The sequence below is a fragment of the Panthera uncia genome, assembly GCF_023721935.1.
Source record: "Panthera uncia isolate 11264 chromosome B3 unlocalized genomic scaffold, Puncia_PCG_1.0 HiC_scaffold_1, whole genome shotgun sequence".
NCBI lineage: Eukaryota > Metazoa > Chordata > Mammalia > Carnivora > Felidae > Panthera > Panthera uncia.
The window spans coordinates 28,616,957-28,633,582 of NW_026057582.1; the positions used below are offsets into that span (position 1 = coordinate 28,616,957).

The following is a 16,626-nucleotide window of genomic DNA, read 5'->3' on the forward strand; positions in this document are numbered from 1 at the left end:
GGACGCTTAACCGACTGCGCCACCCAGGCGCCCCTAGAATTTGCATTTTTAACAAGTTCCCAGATGAACCACTGCCTTAGGGAAATCCACTTTTTGGAGACTGATGTTCAGTCTATTTTATCTTGTCGATTCACTCAGTTAGATGACTAGTCAGGAACCAGGTTGCACTATTAAATCCACGGGATAAACTTGGTTTTCACTCTTTTCCTAAGGCTCTGGCCTACCCATGGCAAACATGTCTGTGGCTCCCAGCACCTGCTTCCTGGCCTGCTTTCTGGGTGTGTCCCCCATCGGGGCCCTCATCCCTGGGCTGGGCTGCTCTTTGGCTCTGTAGTCTCTTGACTCAGTTGTAATCCTCAGGTCTTACGCTTGAGGCGCATCCTTTTCCTTTCCCTGAGTACTGTGTTTCAGTCTCGAGAACCTAGAAAATGCTGGTCCACTGTGGGCAGCTGGGGTTGACATGTACCTGCGCCCCCTGGAGGTGGTGGGGAAGAGGTGTGGAGAGAGGCAAGGCTGGAGCAAGAGAGGAAGGGGGCTGGCTGAATTCTAATATCACAATAATAATATCCTGACAACTTAAACGGACGAGGCTTATCCTGCTCTAAAGCACCGAGATGTCCTGCAATTCTCTGAGGGGAAGGACACCACTTCATTCAGAGCCCTGTTGACATAGTTACTCCCAGATTAAACGTTTTTCCCTTCAACTGACTCATTTGGTGGCAATAACAAGTTGCTACGCCAGGGCATGAACTGACCCATATGACCTTCCACTGAAAAATTGAAATATCTCCTTGTGCTTTCCCTAATCAGCACCGAGAAAACTAATCAGCTTTGCTTGGTCTTTTCCTCGCTTTTCCGAAGCATCAGTGACAGACTCAAAGTTGCCAGCCTGAGGCTGCAGCACAAAGGACATTACTGATGGGTCATGTGACCATCTGGCCCCAGAATGGGTGATGTGGTATACAAATTCCTGGCAAACTGCAACTCTAAGCAAATACGTCTGTCAGGATGGAGACATAGACGTGAGCAGACATGTTTTCTGTTTTTACGGCACAGTGTTTAGGGGTAAATATTATCAAGGTGTGTGTCTAATGGTCTGAGTTTTGCCCTCCATAAAGATGGAGGAAAAGAAGGTAGACGCAAGGAAGGGTGAGGTGACTGACACCACACTTAAAACTTTGATAAAGATCCTGCAGCCATCCAATCGCAGAGTAAGATGGCCTATTTTCTCTCTAGCTGCTGCAGGGCCCCTGGTGAGAGACCAAACATGGGGTTCAAGGGGCTGTGGGACCAACGGAGTCTGGCAGTTCTTAAGTCCTTCCTTCCTGGTTTTCCAAGAAATGCCTCAAGGAAAGGGTTCCCGAGGGAGGGCGGGTCCAGTGGCTTTCTCCCATCACAGCTTTATACTCTCTGATGGGCCTGCCTGTTACTTCTACTGCTCCCTCTTTCTGTCCCCGTTATGAACAGGACTGACACGGGCAGTGCCTTAGAATGGTCACTTGGTCCTCAGGGGACACTTGACATCCACTCCACTCCTAGTCTTTGCCTCCCCTCTGCCTGAGTTTTTTCTGTGTCCAAAAAGCCTCTGTGAAGATCGTCTATCCCTTTCGTTAAGTATTTGTTGCCAGTGCTGGGTCAGTCGCCGTGCTGGGTGCTGGGGATTCCGCGATTAAAGACCCCGCTCAGGGAGCTCACGATGAACAGGGAGAGAGACATGGCCACAAGCAGAGCACATGATGAGATGCTGAGCTCCCCTGGTTTGCAACACCTCACTTTTCGGATCCTTCCTTCACTCTCTCATAATCATCAAATCATAGGCCGAAAAGGGGCCTTACAATGCCAGCTAGTATATTCTCTTGCCTCTAGAAGGGCATGCACTCAACCCCTGGCCCGGGGAAATCTTCCCGCGGGCGGAGGCCTCTACTGCGCCTTTGTTCAACTGGCCTCGCTTCCAGCTTTCTTGCGGCACGCACTGCCATTTCAGCTCATTCTTCCTCGTGTTGCCCTGAACAACATGGACTGTGGCGATTGAGGCCCGTCCATAAACGTGGAGACACACTGAATCAGCCCTTGGCCTTCGTTTCTCCCGGTGGACTAATCTCAGTGCCTGGAATCACTCTGCATTAGCAGCACTGTCTCCTTAATCCTTACCGTACATTCACTTTGTCCTCGGTGCGAGGTGGCAAAATGGCCCGTGAGGGAGAGCGAGTTCTCTGCGGTTGAGGACTCTAGTGGCCTAACGGGCGTGTGGGGAGTGGACCCCGGAGTCTGTTTCGCTGCCAGGCTCCCCCAGGCCCCTTGCCTTTCGACGTTCAGGGAGGAAGGCATCGTTCTTCTTCCTTCTGGAGCCCTGGGGTGGGGCCCGAGTTGCTGTTTGTAGCCAAGAAGAACCGGCCTGAATGGAATCCCAACATTTTTATTCCTTGGATCTGTAGGATTTATTTTTTCATCAGTTCTCGGGAAGCAGTGAAAAAAGGTGTCAGGCCTTGGGGATAATTTATATGAGTAAACACGTAAGGAGTAGGGTGAGCAAGAGCATGAGAATTAAGACCATTTATCCAGGCTTTGAGACTCTGTTTGCCCTCTGGTCCAGCCTTCCCCACAGTCTTTATCTTGCTACTTTAACCCTCTCCTTGCTCTGCTCTGTGTGGGCCCGCGCAGATCTCTGTGCAGCTGCCCCAGCGGCCACCCGCTCCCTGCCCCTCCCACGGCCCTCATTAAAGGCTGGGTACAAGGTAGCAGGATGTGGCGGTGGCCTCCAGCTGAGGCCTGCTCGCTGATTCTGAAGGGAAGGCACGTTGGCTTACACCCTCCCTCCTCGCCTTCCCTTCCTCCCCTGGCCCGGCCTGTCCCGTGTGTCCTGTGTGGCCAGCCTGGGGCTGCCTTTCCGCTCTCCCTCTTTCCTCTCCCCTTTTCTTTACTCCGTCCTCTGAAGATGCGCTCTGCACAGCCAAGTGGCACCGGCTAGGATGTTTTACACTTGAGAGATGAAGTAATAACAGGTGGCAAGACCAGAGGCTGCCAGAGCCCAGGATTCCGGTTGCCATGGAAACAGGTCAGCCCTGCGGAGGGATGGGAACTGTCAGCCGTGGAGGGCGGTGGGGGAGCAAGTGAGAGGGGCGAGGCACAGCTCCTCCTGGAGGGCTCTTCTCGCTGCCCCTCAGGCTCCCCAAGGGCCACACACCCAACTAGCAGGCCCTGGAAGACATGGTCCCTGGGCTGCAGCTGGGTCGTGGGCACAGAGCACGGCCGCGTGCGTGTGCACACCAGGCCCTGGCAGGCCGGCTGAGCTTCTGCTCAGGATGTGAAGTCACGCTTTTGTGGATGTGCCACAGAGGAGCCTCAACTCCTGGCTTGCTTCCTATTTCCCTAGGACATTTGGGACACAGCTTTGGTCTTGGTAGAACCAGCTGAGGGGATGTTGCTGGTGGCCAGGCCGTCCCCGCCGCTCTTTCTTTTCATGAGGGGCAGGCACGTCAGAGCAGAAATCAGACCGAAAGGGGCGAAGACAGCCCTGTGTGGGTGGGAGTTTTAGGGAAGATTCGGGGCCTTGTTTGCCACAGACACGTGGCCTGATCAGAGTGAAAAAAAAATCCCGTAGTGTACACTGAGACCTTTCCAGAATGACTGCTCACCCTTTACCGGGCGTGGCGGGGAGACTATTTGGGGCTTGGCTTTTCTTTTCTTTTGGTTTGATTGGAATGCTCCCTCCCATCTTCTGTTGTGTGTGTGTGTGTGTGTGTGTGTGTGTGTGTGTGTGTATTTTCGTGAACTTTGTTCTTGATTTCCATTTTTTTCCCCCTTTGAGATTTTTAGAGTTATCTCCCCCAGGTAAATTCCTAAACTCTTCGGGCTCACTTTATTTTCTTGGCAGCTCCCTCGTATCTCTTATATGATCTCAGCCCATGAACATTAATCAATGAAAAACCAAATCCATCTTTACGGACGTTGCCATCGAGATACCACTCGGGTCTTTGCCCTCCTGTTGTCTTATTCTATAAAGTGGGACTCGATTTCCCAGAGGCAGAAGCAGAATCTCTATTTAAATCCCTCTCACCAGGTCTGGGTGAGCTTCCTATTTATAGTAAAATCCTTTTTATAATGATCTCATACACGGTACCAGGAAATTGCTCATGGCTGGGTCAGGCCATAGGCCAGTATAGCTGTGGTGTAAGCTTGACTTGAAAAAATTCCTTCCAGAGCTTCTGGAATTCTCTGGAGAAGTGTTTTCACAGAGTATGTGACAATAAACAGGATCACCCAGCGTGGATTACGGTGGTAGGGACATCAAATTTAAGTTCAAAGGGAATTTCTGCTTTTATCAGGCCGATCTCAATAATTTTGGTCCCTTTGGGATTCCTAATTGACATATGGGTGAATCAAGTTGACTCGAAAGAGATTTATGAAGTATTTTATATGCGAGGTATGGCCAGGAAGTGTTTGCCTCTGGACTTTCCAGGAGGCAGAGAGTCTCTGGGGACATAGACAGTTCAGGGGTGAATCTCCCCTCCTGCACTTTGGAACGGGCCTGAAGCCAGCCCCTTAATCTCTCTGAGTCCCAGTTACCTCATCTGTCGAATAATCTCCACTTCACAAAGTTTTTGTGAGAATCAATGAAACAATGTATGTAAAGCATCCAGCATAAGATCTGTCACAGTTTTGAAGCGTAGTACATGTCTGCTTCTTTTTCTTTTCAAGAAGCCATTGAACAAGAGGGAGCCTGAGTGGGTAGCAACCGGGTGTCCCCTTCTCAAGAGACAATGAATCACAGTCTTCTACTTTTTTTGCATGTTTGTGAACAGGATGCTGTTTCTCCTACCATAGTAGGGCTACAGTGTTATTCTTCCAGCAACCCAGGGCCCTCAGCCACCCACTCTGGTTTACTCTGGGAGCTAGATGTGTTGCCAGGCCAGATGACTGACCAATCCATCTAGACATGGACCAGCACTTCTCTCTGAGGATTTGGGAAATAAACTATGTAGTGAATGATATTCCGAGCGACAGATAACTCTGCCACAGGGCGAGCAAACACAGTGCTCTGTCCCCACTAGGAGGATGTCCCAGGGGTGTCACTGGGCTGTCTACTCACATCTCTGCCATCCTTTTCTAAGCCATTCATCCTACACATTGTGGTTAACCATTTCCTGCACGCAGGCCATGTAGGTGTTCCGGTGATGAGTTAGACATGGTGCCCGACCTGGAGGAGTAGATCGTTTAGTACAGGTCGATGAGGCCAGAGTACATGTGTATAAACAAGAGAAGGGTCATAAAAGTGATGTCAACAGAGTGCCCTCCCAAGGCCCGACTGGCCATTTTGGCTGGGGAGTTGGGAGAACTTTATGGGAAAAATCACCCTGAAACCAATTCTAAATACCAAAAAGTATAAGAGGACCAGAGGCAAAAGCTATTGATTAGTCTATCCCACACCATTATACCAAGATGAAAGGAAGTTCTGAATTCACTATTATGAGAAGAGAGTAGGATTTTGCCGAAAATGAAGCCTAATATTCACTGTCACTTTGTATACTGGGTCAATGCTAGACTAAAATGATACCTTTCCCCTCCCCCCGAGCCCTGACATGTCACAGCTACACACAGCAGGGCCTACAACTGGGGTCTTAGCACCTTCTTCACCCCCTTGACCAGGCACTCTGTATGGCCAGCAACCAACACAAATGTATGTGGGGATCCTGCTCTGATCCAGTCTTCTCAGAAACTTCTCTTCATTAGATAAATTAAATGCTGTTCCTTTGGCTTTTTTACACAGGACCAATTTCTCTATCACTACCTGCTTTGCTCCACTAGATCATTTCTGAATTTTTAATTCTTGCAGTATTAGAGTTCCTGATTCGGTGAGGGCATCCAATGGTCTGTTGGTGATGAAGATTGTAAAGAATTACCTGGGAGTTCTTATAGTCTATATTCTACTTCCTCCTCATAAATCGCAAGGCATACAGTGTGTTGGAGAAAACCAGATTCTTCGGTTGCTTTAAGATTTTGTGAAAAGAGAGAAAATCTGACATAACAGAAAGTCCTTGAGAGTACAGGAGAGACAGACGGTGAGGATGTGGTTCCTGAGACTTTTAGTGGGATGATCTCCGTGGAATTCTTTGATCCCGCTTTTCATGCGGGAAGCTACCTGAGTTATGACTGGCATGGCCACATTTTGTTTCTAGTTCATATCAATCACGAAAGTTAGCTTTGGTTTACACTCAGCCCCTTAATTTCATATACCCCACTTCTTCCTGTTCACTTTTGGATTGATTTTTAGGATAGTCTATAATGGGAAAACCCTGAGTTTCTTTGCTTCATAGACATGCTTGGATTTTCTTAAGGGAGTTCAAAACATGGTGAAGATAGCAAATAAGAGAGAAAGAAGAAAGGAGCTTCTTTCTGGACTTGGACAATGAAACTTTTAGAGTAACATTTTTGCGAGATTTTTGGAGATTATTTGCAAAACCGTTCTGTGTGACATGTCATGTCTTTAAGACACAGTCCTTGATGAAGACACTCAACAGGCCACGGGGGTGGCCAGCTCCTCTGTCTGTCCCCAACAGCCAACACGTTTTTGCAGAGAACTGGCTGCCTCCCTAAAGATGAAAATCAATGACTTAGAAACTGATTAAACAATCCAAATAGCAACTGATAAATGGATTAACTCTCTATAATGTAATTCTGCAAGCTTTTGTCTTCTGCCTTCCCAGGTAAGTTTTTCTATTCCTGGAGGCAAAGCAGAGGCATGGAGGAAGCGAAGGCCAGAGGGAATCATATTAAAGTGGGTGAATCCGTTTATCACTTACTGTCTGGATGGTATTTCTGCTCACATATCTGCTTCCTTTTACAGATTTGTACCCTACGGGACCCTGATTAATGTTAGCCAGTAAATAATGAAAGATAGCAGCAGACATTGGGTTTAGTGAGGAAGAAGATACCCCTGTGGTTTAGGCTGATCCCATAAACAGACAGACTTTTCTTCTTAGTTGCAAACAGGGAGTGTTAACGTGACAAAAAAAATCTCCACAACGAGGATCGAAAAGCAGGAGAATGGAGGCATTTCTCTCCATGCAAAGAAACCTGTCCAAGCCTTTTCAGCCAGCTCCTAGGAACTGAGAATGATTTCAGTGCTTGACAATAGGTGCCGTTCTCGCAAGCTTTGTTTTTAAGATCATGTCCCAAGATTTTCTTTGCCTTTGAATGAGGACCTTCAGCAGGGGTGGCTTATGAAGATCTTAAGCCTCAAGACGCGCTCACTAACTCACCATTCAACCTATCTTTGGCATGAGGCGAGGCTAAGTGTCCAGTTCTGTTTCTAGGTGCTTGAAGTCTGATGATGAACTAGTCCTGAGTTTTCTCCATGCCAATGAGTCTGGACTTTAGGGAGATGAGGCCGAATAAGAGTGGACCCTTGTGTACCTGCCAAGATGTTCATCAGAGTGCCCAGAAGCATCCTCAATGTCCTTCCTGGAAGGAGATTTCCTTCTTTGTTTTTTCTTTTCAGGGACAGAAGGAATATCTCCTGAATAAGAGCATCTTTCCCAAGGGCAAGGCCTAGGCATTGGCCATTCTCTCCCTCCCATCCCACCAATGTTTATGGTTGCTACCTGCTGTTTGAGCCTAAGCCCTGAGGGCTGATTGTTCAGTGATGAGAGAAGTTTACTTGGCTAGTAGGCCTTCTAGATGCTCTGCTCATCCAGGGAATGCCATCAGAGAGGCAAGGGTAGTTTCTGTAAAAACGCAGAGATGGGTTTTGCAAATATTGCAAAAATCAAACTAAACTCTGGATGGCTTGCAAGGTATTAGAACTGTTGAACTGAAGAGGATCAAAAAGAAAACCTCGCCCAATTTAATTGCTTCGTTGTAACAAGGCCTCATATCCTAGACTTGATATTCTTTCCGGAGCAGATTCTATCACGCCATGGGAGAAGAGGGGCCAGTAGAAGCTCATGGCAGTCAAAAATCGGATTTTTTTTTTTTTTAATGTTTCTATAGCCCAGAAAGGACCGGATGGGACAGTCATTCCCAACAACTACTGTGACTTCTGCTTGGGGGGCTCTAACATGAACAAGAAGAGCGGGCGGCCTGAGGAGCTGGTGTCCTGTGCGGACTGTGGACGCTCTGGTGAGTGTGGCCCCTACCTGCATCTGTGCCCATAGACCAGGATCACTTGCACCCCTCTGCTGTCTTGTGTGGGAGTTGAAGGCTCGCGTGGAGAAGTGACGGTGGTGATTTTGAGTGGAGAGGAGTTTTCAGGTCATTTTCATATTTTTCTTCTTTGAGTTTTAAGAACCAAAATGATGCCCTGAGATGTAGCAAAAAGGGAAAGGAGTTTTTGGCTTGTGTCTGGCCTTTCCACGAGGTGGCTGTTTCTTTGTGTGTGTTGTGGACAGCAGGGAGGTAGTGTCCGGGAAAGACCCAGAGGCACTGGCCACATGCCTCCTTGTATCGGATGATGCGCACGTAACGAAAAGATGTGTTTGTTCTGTGGAAATGCCTGGGGCGAACTGGAAGAGTGTGGAAGCATGACTATAGGGAGAGCAGCCACATCTTGAATTGCGGGAGTCTGAGACCCCTGGGCTCATGGGCAGCTGCGTAAATACCACCTCCATTGGCCACTCATCCCATTTTCTCATATAAAATAGACAAAAGAGACCCTGATAGATCAAGGGAGCAAAAGGACAGGTATTCTCAGGGCTAATCTGGAATCGATTTGGCGTGTTTTGAAATTTTCATCTTTAACCTCTCCAAAGACTAAAATGACCAAAAAAGACAATGGTCTTATCCTTTCATTCTCAACATGAGTTCAGGTCTTCAAGTTTTGTTCAAGTTGTTGTGTTTTTCAACTCTAACCAAACCATTATTTTTAGCTGGTCATGATTGGTTGGTGCTACCTATTTTTCATATTGTTTTATGTCCCAGCTGAGCCAAAGCACAAGGCAGGGAGGAGAAAAGATCTCAGATTCATCGTTAGTCTGGTCCATTGCTGACTAGTAGGCGAAATATAGTTCAGTTGGGTGGTTCGTGCTAGCAGTGAGAAGTCATTGCTCCTTTCCATATTTCTCCCCAGGGTCCTTCCTGCTCCGAGTCCCAAGGGAAGTACTGAGATGACCACACCTGGGTTTACTACAACAACTCAGTTCTTCCCTTGCTTGCTTGCAAACCTTTTATATTTGGGTTTTGGGTTGTTTAGGGATCCAGACTGACTTGAGTAGCAAATCAGTAATTGAAAAAGGACCATGGTTTCCATTGCACATACCCTCATGGAACTCTTAAGGACCCGACAGGGTGGCCTGTCTGTGTTCATTTGTTTTCCAAACCTAATACCTAATGTTGAACTTTTTACTCTACCGTTGCCAGCTTAGAAGAGAGGGCTGTTATGACACTGGACTCCGGGTTTTAAATACTCAAAAGAAAACGAATAGTTTTAGAAATACTTAAAGAAAACGCAACAAGTGAAATGCAATTCAGTGTTTTTTAAAAGCAAATGATCAGGCAGACTCTCTATTGCCAGGAGCAAAGTCACCTGGCGGAGTGATAGGCAGAATGTGACGGACTGTTACGCGTTTGGGGTGCATTAGAGAGGGAGGCTTCAGAATTCTCACTGCAAACTACTATAATTTTCCCCGTTCCTTTCCTACAAAAGATGGGGTACTTGAATCTGATCCGTGGGGGACCAAAAGTGGGCAGCCGGTATGGTCTGTCCAAAGCCTCTCTCCTCACAGCCTTTATTCAGCTTTTTCTTCCCAGGATCTGTCTGCTCTGTGACTCAGGGGGCCATTTGGTACCAGCCTAGGTGTTCTCATTGCATTTGCCAATTTTGGTGGATGATTTAGTCAAGGTCTGACTCTGATGTTCCTGAAATAGTCAATACCTTGGGAGTAAACAGGTGGCGTTAGCCCATGAGATACGCTTGTTAAGGCAGGTGGGCGAATACTTCTCTAGGGCCTCCTTGGAGTCCTTCCAAGGAAGACTATGAAGCTCAGAAAAACTCTTTCCCTTCCCATCTACTCCACTACCTCTGTTTCCTGGGGAGAAAGTGAGATTCCTGAAATTGACACCATCAGTGAAACATCGTGACCTCATTTGGGGGCAGTCCTGGGGCCCATTTACAATGGGAATAAGTTTAAACCTGAGTTTTATAGATTTCAGGATACTGTATTTTATTAGGCTTTATAAACCCCTATTTCCTGCTTTTTTAGTGCTCTGAGGCAGATTTGACAACTCTGGACTTTCTGGAGTAACTAAGACCTGGGCATGTTTAGCGGCTGGAGTATGTGTGTTTACCCGCACGCGTGCACGTGTGTGCACACAGCTGTATATGTGCATGCTCACGGATGCAGGTGCAGATCACAGAAATTTCCTCCAGTCGTTAAAGAAAATGAGAGACTTTCTTATTACCTACCACTTATCAGACTTTCCAAACTTCTTCGTGATTTCAGTGCAAATGAACTACATGGTGTAAGGGCAGAATTGAAAGGGTGCGGAAACAATGGGATTAGAAGCGGGTAAAAATAAAAATAAAACGGATGGAGGCTTAACCACCTCGAATGGGTTATCTGACAGTAATACCTTTGTAAAGCTGACTGTCAAAGTGAAGGACACACAATGTTCAAAGAGAAACACCAACCGAAAACACCAAAGAAATACCAACCAGGCTTAAAAACCACCAAGGAAACTCATTGTCTGGGGCGGGGTTGAGCGAGCGTGCATGCATATGTGTGCATACGGAAGAGGAGAAAGAAAGACCACGGTTGAATCTGTCGCTGTCAGAGCTGTGGACGTATATATTCTGGTAGAGATGATGCTTTTCTGGGAGGGGGAGGAATCCTTTTCCCTGGAAACGCTGGCTTTGTCCCGTTACCCTAAATCCCTATCACCAGGTGATACACCCAGCTGATCCCTTCTGGTGTGAAATGGTTTATGATCTTGCTATTAAGAGTAACATTGTAAGAATGTAATAAGAGTATTAATGATGCTGTCTGTTGCTTAACCCATGTGCTGATATATTCATCATACATGTCAGCTCATTTGGGAGGAGAAGGCAGGAAGGAGGAGGCAGCGGCCGCAGCACGCACCACGGAGGACTTATTCGGTTCCACATCAGAAAGTGACACGTCAACTTTCCACGGCTTTGATGAGGACGATTTGGAAGAGCCTCGCTCCTGCCGAGGACGCCGCAGTGGCCGGGGTTCACCCACAGCAGATAAAAAGGGCAGTTGCTAAACCCACGGACCAGACTCTCTGGGCGACTAGCCGCCACCCTCTGACTTTGGTCGTTATTCTGGGTCTGATATATATTTTTTTTCAATGAAAGTCAACTTTAGGTTTTCCCTCCATCCTTGCTTTCTCCTGTCTTCTTCCTCGCATCCTTTCCCCCTTCCCCTCTGTTCTGGGTATGTACAACCGAAGCACAAACTACTGAAACAAAGCAGAACAAAAGAGCAGGATAACAGTCCTTCAGAGAGATGGCATCATGAAGTACTGTTTATTTTCCATAGAAATGGGAAGTTAGGTGGATTGTCTCTCTTTGTGGGGGAGGGGATCTTTCTGACACGAGCAGAGTCGATTTCCTCAGTTTTCCCATTTATTGGCAAAATGAAGAGAGGAGGAACATTGGGTTTGGAAACAAAGAACGAATAACATTAAAAATTATTATTTATGTATTCTAGCTATTATTAGAAATGGACCTTTTTTTGAGAGAGAGAGAGAGAGAGCGAGCGAAGGGAAATCAAAGCAATTGAAGTGATATCCTGCTTGGGAGAGAGCCGCTGGGGGAGGGGTTGATTCAAGGACACCTAGTCAGGAGGATTTCCTCGCCTGCAGATGATGGCACTTTCTGTACCCCACGGAGTGTGTGGCTCCCTACGGCAGACCCCCTCCCCATTTCTGCTCCCTGACCTTTCCATCTTCCTCCCTGCTTGCGAGAAAATGTCAGCAGCTCCTGGGAAGTCTGGGCCTCCGCGTGTGGCCTCCCTCCAGCGCCTCCTGGGCTCCTCCCCTCCGCCAGCATAGCCGCTGTGGTGTTGTTGCTGGGTTTTTCCTCACTTTCCTCCTGGCGAAGAGCAATTTCCAAATGCAGGAATGGAATATAAACAGAAAGTCATGGACTCAGCGGTGACAAAGCAACCCGAGGCCGCGCTCATGGAAGAAAGAATGATACCTCACAGTATATTTCCCTCTCCCCTTGGCCCCTGTTTACAAACATAAATTCCCGTTGGATGATCAAGTCTCCCGTGTCTCTTCTTCTATTTTTTTTTATAGTGCCCTCCAGGCACTTTGTTTTATGTTTCCAATAGCACCTCCTGAAATAAACCAAAGCAACACTTGCTCAAGGTCCCTGGGGCGATGGAGAAGACCATCCACCTTGTCGGCAGTCCCAAGAACGAACAGCTGTGCAGTCCTAGTCAAAAGGTATGTCTTAGCTGGCCTGTCTTACAGTGAGGGCAAAACCATCATAGTTGGTTTTTTTTTGTTTGTTTGTTTTTTGTTTGATCGTTGTTTTTTTTTTCCTTCTTTCTTTCCTTTTCCTCCCCCCGGCTTGTCTTTTGTTTTTCTGGGTTCCCACCGCCATGTTAGCGTGGGTGTGGCTACCGGCGTGTCCTCCGCCTGGCCCTCTGCTTTCTGCGTGTGCATGCTTACCCACGTGGGCCCGGGCCTCGTGTGGGAACTGAGGCTTGCTTGGACTATGGGATGGGCCCTGTACGGAGAATGGTGGGCTCCTGGCTTCTGGCTTCAGCCATCAGAGAACATGGCTGGGGGAAGTGCTTGGCTAAGTCTGCCTCCTTTGGCTGCACCTGGCAGGTGGAGTCCAGGGAGCGGAGGTCGGAGCTGGCTGCTGTACTCGGGTGGAATGAAGCGAGTACGGCCATACGGGGTCTGCACGTCCGGGGTGGTATTCCTTGCTCCACGTTCCCATTTTACAGCCAAGGGGATGAGTCCAAATTAAAGAGGATCTCTGATTAGGAAAATACTCAGCCGAGCTGAGCTGAAGATTCTGAACTTCTTCGGATCAGTGTGGTCAGGGTCTCCAGCCTCCATGGGAGCACAGGTCCAGAGACATGGGCACTGCCATTTGGCTTGGGTCGGGAGATCCAAGTAGCTGCCCAGGCAACAGGCTGCTTGTGAGGGTTTGGGAAGATCTGCTCTGACAATCCAGGCTTTGCAAATCTTCCCGAATTAGACCTCTCATTAAAATAACAAACCAACCGAACAAAAGCAAAGACTAAGCAAAGAAACCCACAAATGGACTCTTTGTGCTTCCCTGGTAGCCTGAGACAGAAGGGACTCCTACTTTTCTCCTGCTTGAAATGTGTAAGAGCTGACCTGGGCATTTGCTCTCAGTTGTGAGAGGACAGAACAACCTCACCCACTTTGGGGGCGTTCTGCCTCATCTGCGTGTGGCCCTGTTCCTAGCAAATACGGAAGAAACCTCCTGTGCTGTAACATTCCTGCATGCTCACGTGTGTGAAAAAGCCCATGTAGTTGGTTCCAGTTGGTTTCTGCTGAGGATGCAGCCTGCTCTTCCTGTCATTCTCCTCCTTGTCATCTGTTCTGTTACTTTGACTTAGCTGTTGGATTCATAGCATTGTAACTTGCTCTCATTGATGAAGTGTGAGCTTCCAAGTTAATAAAAATATGTCCAACCGATCTATACTATCATTTGAAATCCGTATAGTTGTTTGTAGTCCTAAAATTTTCAATGACAGCTTGCCTTTGAACTGGAGTTAAAAAAAAATCGACTAAATTTAAATTACAAAAAGCCACCTAAGTTTCGGAGTTCTAGCTTGGGGCTCGGAAGGAGAACCAAAATGAACTGTCTACACGAGGCAAACTCCCACGGAAAGATTTATCCAAGGATGGCTATTGCTTATCTATTTTAATTTTACTAGCAGAGCTTGGGCTTCAGTTTCTCCTTTTGGGGGTAGTAGATGTCCTCATCTTTCTCATTTGGTGTGGCCAGCCAAGCGTAGTAATGTGTCATAGCATTGCCTGAGCTCCTTGTCTCACCTTGCTTATAGTATCTTCTAACAGACTCAGAATTTACATCCTTTAAAAAAACAAAAAGGAACTGGAGGGTACTTTGAAGATGATCCAGTTCAAGTTTTCCACTTTTCAGTTGAGAAAGATCAATCCAGAGAGGTTGAGTGAGGTTTGAGAGAGTGGCATGAACGTGCCTTTGAAGACAAATGTCTTAAGGTGAAGGAAGGAAACTCAGAGGAGGCACAGGAGGCGGGGAGCTGGCTGTCATGGGTTTTCAAATGCCTTGATGGTTGATGTTATACTTTATCCCCTTTTCTCTACATAATGATGGCCAATATTTATGTATCAGGCATTTTCTGAGTGTTTTCTTTAGGATAGTTCATTTAATCCTCATGATTACTCCATGAAGTAGGTGCTTGTCTTATCCCCAGTTTACAGATATGGAAACTGAGGCTTAGTAATAAGGTTAAGAAATGTACCTAAGCCCTCACAGATAATAAGGAGCCAGATTTCGATCCCTGGCAACCTGACTCCAGGACCTGTATTCCTTTACCCTTGTTCTGTGCTGCCACTTGCACGTTCCTATGTATGCAATATAGGAATATAGATAGGTTAATATTTTTTTATTTATAATTTTTGAAGTTTGAATATCGTTATTTTATTTTTTATTAAATTTTTTTTAAATGTTTTACTTATTCTTGGGAGAGAGAGAGAGACAGAGCATGAGCGAGGGAGGGGCAGAGAGAGAGAGGGACACAGAATCCGAAGCAGACTCCAGGCTCTGAGCTGTCAGCACAGAGCCCCACGTGGGGCTCGAACTCACGAGCCGCGAGATCATGACCTGAACCGAAGTCAGACGCTCAACCGACTGAGCCACCGAGGTGCCCTCATTAGTTTATTTTAAAATAGAGACACGGACATCATGAAAGCTTTCAGAACTTCAGTGGAATGGGCAGCTTCACGTGATGCCGTTTAAGTAGTTATTTATTTCAATCTGCATACTTTCCAACAATGTCATCCACTGTCTCTAAATAAAAAATAATCCTTCTCATCTAGAGCTACTCTGGTGCTTTTGTATTCTGGGAGAAGAAGTTTATTTCCAACTTTTATGCTAACTGGGTGAATCTCTCAACCCTTTCCTTTAGAGCCTGATCCAATAGCTCCTACAGTTGCTTGTAATACTTTTCCTTGAGCTTTTTCTGGAACTATAATGCCTCCTTTGATTATGGTTTAATTGGCTCTCCTTTCAACTAATACTCCTTTTCCAACGAATACTTCCTCAAAGAGGGGAAGATATAGATAGATGGATGGCTGATGGATAGATAGATAGATAGATAGATATCCCTCACTTTTTCTCAGGTCCAACCAAAGAAAGGGACATTTGTAATGAATACAGTTTTAAAAGATAACCTTATTGAAAGCAATTTCAAGCCTGAAGAGTAGACAATTAGACCACCCAAAGTACAATTCCAGTTAAAATTCTGTGCAGAATGTCACAGAGAACTCATCTTCAAAACCATCATTTCTAGACATTCCCTCTTGATGCCTATTAGGAATGAAGTCCCCCGTGTGTGTGTGTGTGTGTGTGTGTGTGTGTGTGTGACCTCAGGAGTTGCAAGAGCTGTGTGAGCAGTGAACACATCTATTGTTTTGTTGTTGCTTTTGTTAAATGAGTAGCACTGCTCAAGTTCCATATAAAAAAAAAATTAGTCATCAAGATGAAAACGATCTGACTAGTTTCCTTTGTCCTCAGCTCAGGAAAGCACCACCCAGAATGCTTCAGAAGTGTCACCTAATTTTTTTAGTCTTAACCCAAAGATAGGAGAACCAAAGATATAGAACTTTCTAAATTTGTTACAACCTTCAAATCCCCTGGGGAGAACTGTTGATGTAAAAGTGATGACTCTTGCTGTCTGTCTGATGTTTTTTCCCGCCTAGAACAATCTAATCCTTTATTTCTGTTACTGAGACTGTAGAAATTGGGTTCTGTATTCTGTAACCCAGGGAGTGAGAAATATGCATTTAATTTTTTAAAGGTACTTTAAAGTCAGTAATGAAATTTGCTACTGGTATTTTAGAGAGAAGGATTTAATAAAAATATGATGTTCACATCAATTGTACCCCTTTAAACCTTCCTGCTTACTGTGCATCCCTCTCTGCACCTAATGGGCTGCAGCCTGCGATTGCCTTTATATAGCACTTGAGGGAACACAAGATCATTACTCGGGGAGAGAACTAAAAGCTGTTTGGAGGTACTCACTTCATGGTGGAATAAAATTAATTAATATTATCCCAATATGCCTCCTGTTACATCTGATGAATATGATCTTGAACTTGTACTTAAAGTTTGAACAGGCTCATATATTAGGAATTTTTCCACAGGAGATGTGGTTTAGCCTTTGGAAGTGAAGTTAATTGTGTTGTATACTTTCGGAGGGAGGCATTTTTGATCTAGTGAGTAGAAACCTAGAGTAGAAATAAAAAGTTCTGGGTTCTGGACTCAGTCCCTGTGTGAGTTTGTTGCCATGAATCTCTGCATCAATTTCTCTATCCTAAGCACATGGATTTTTTTTTTACCCTATCATAATATATAACCAATATTATCTCATGATGATTCTTAAAGCAATCCTGTGGGGTAGGATAGATGTC

At 46.2% G+C, this 16,626-nt stretch overlaps 1 protein-coding gene across 4 annotated transcripts in view; it reads left to right on the forward strand.

The window, feature by feature from the left end:
• Positions 1–16,626, forward strand: part of DPF3 (double PHD fingers 3) — a 256,781-nt gene that overhangs the window by 191,666 nt on the left and 48,489 nt on the right. For 2 of the 4 annotated variants that reach the window (XR_007453669.1, XR_007453668.1), the window contains exons 8-9: positions 7,990–8,118; positions 11,021–12,408. Coding sequence is in view for 2 of the 4 variants with exons in the window: in XM_049612521.1 (XP_049468478.1) it covers positions 7,990–8,118 (129 nt within the window). In the remaining 2 variants the exon portion in view is untranslated. The remainder of the gene's footprint in view (positions 1–7,989; positions 8,119–11,020; positions 12,409–16,626) is intronic. The other 2 variants (XM_049612521.1, XM_049612522.1) reach the window with 1 other exon arrangement.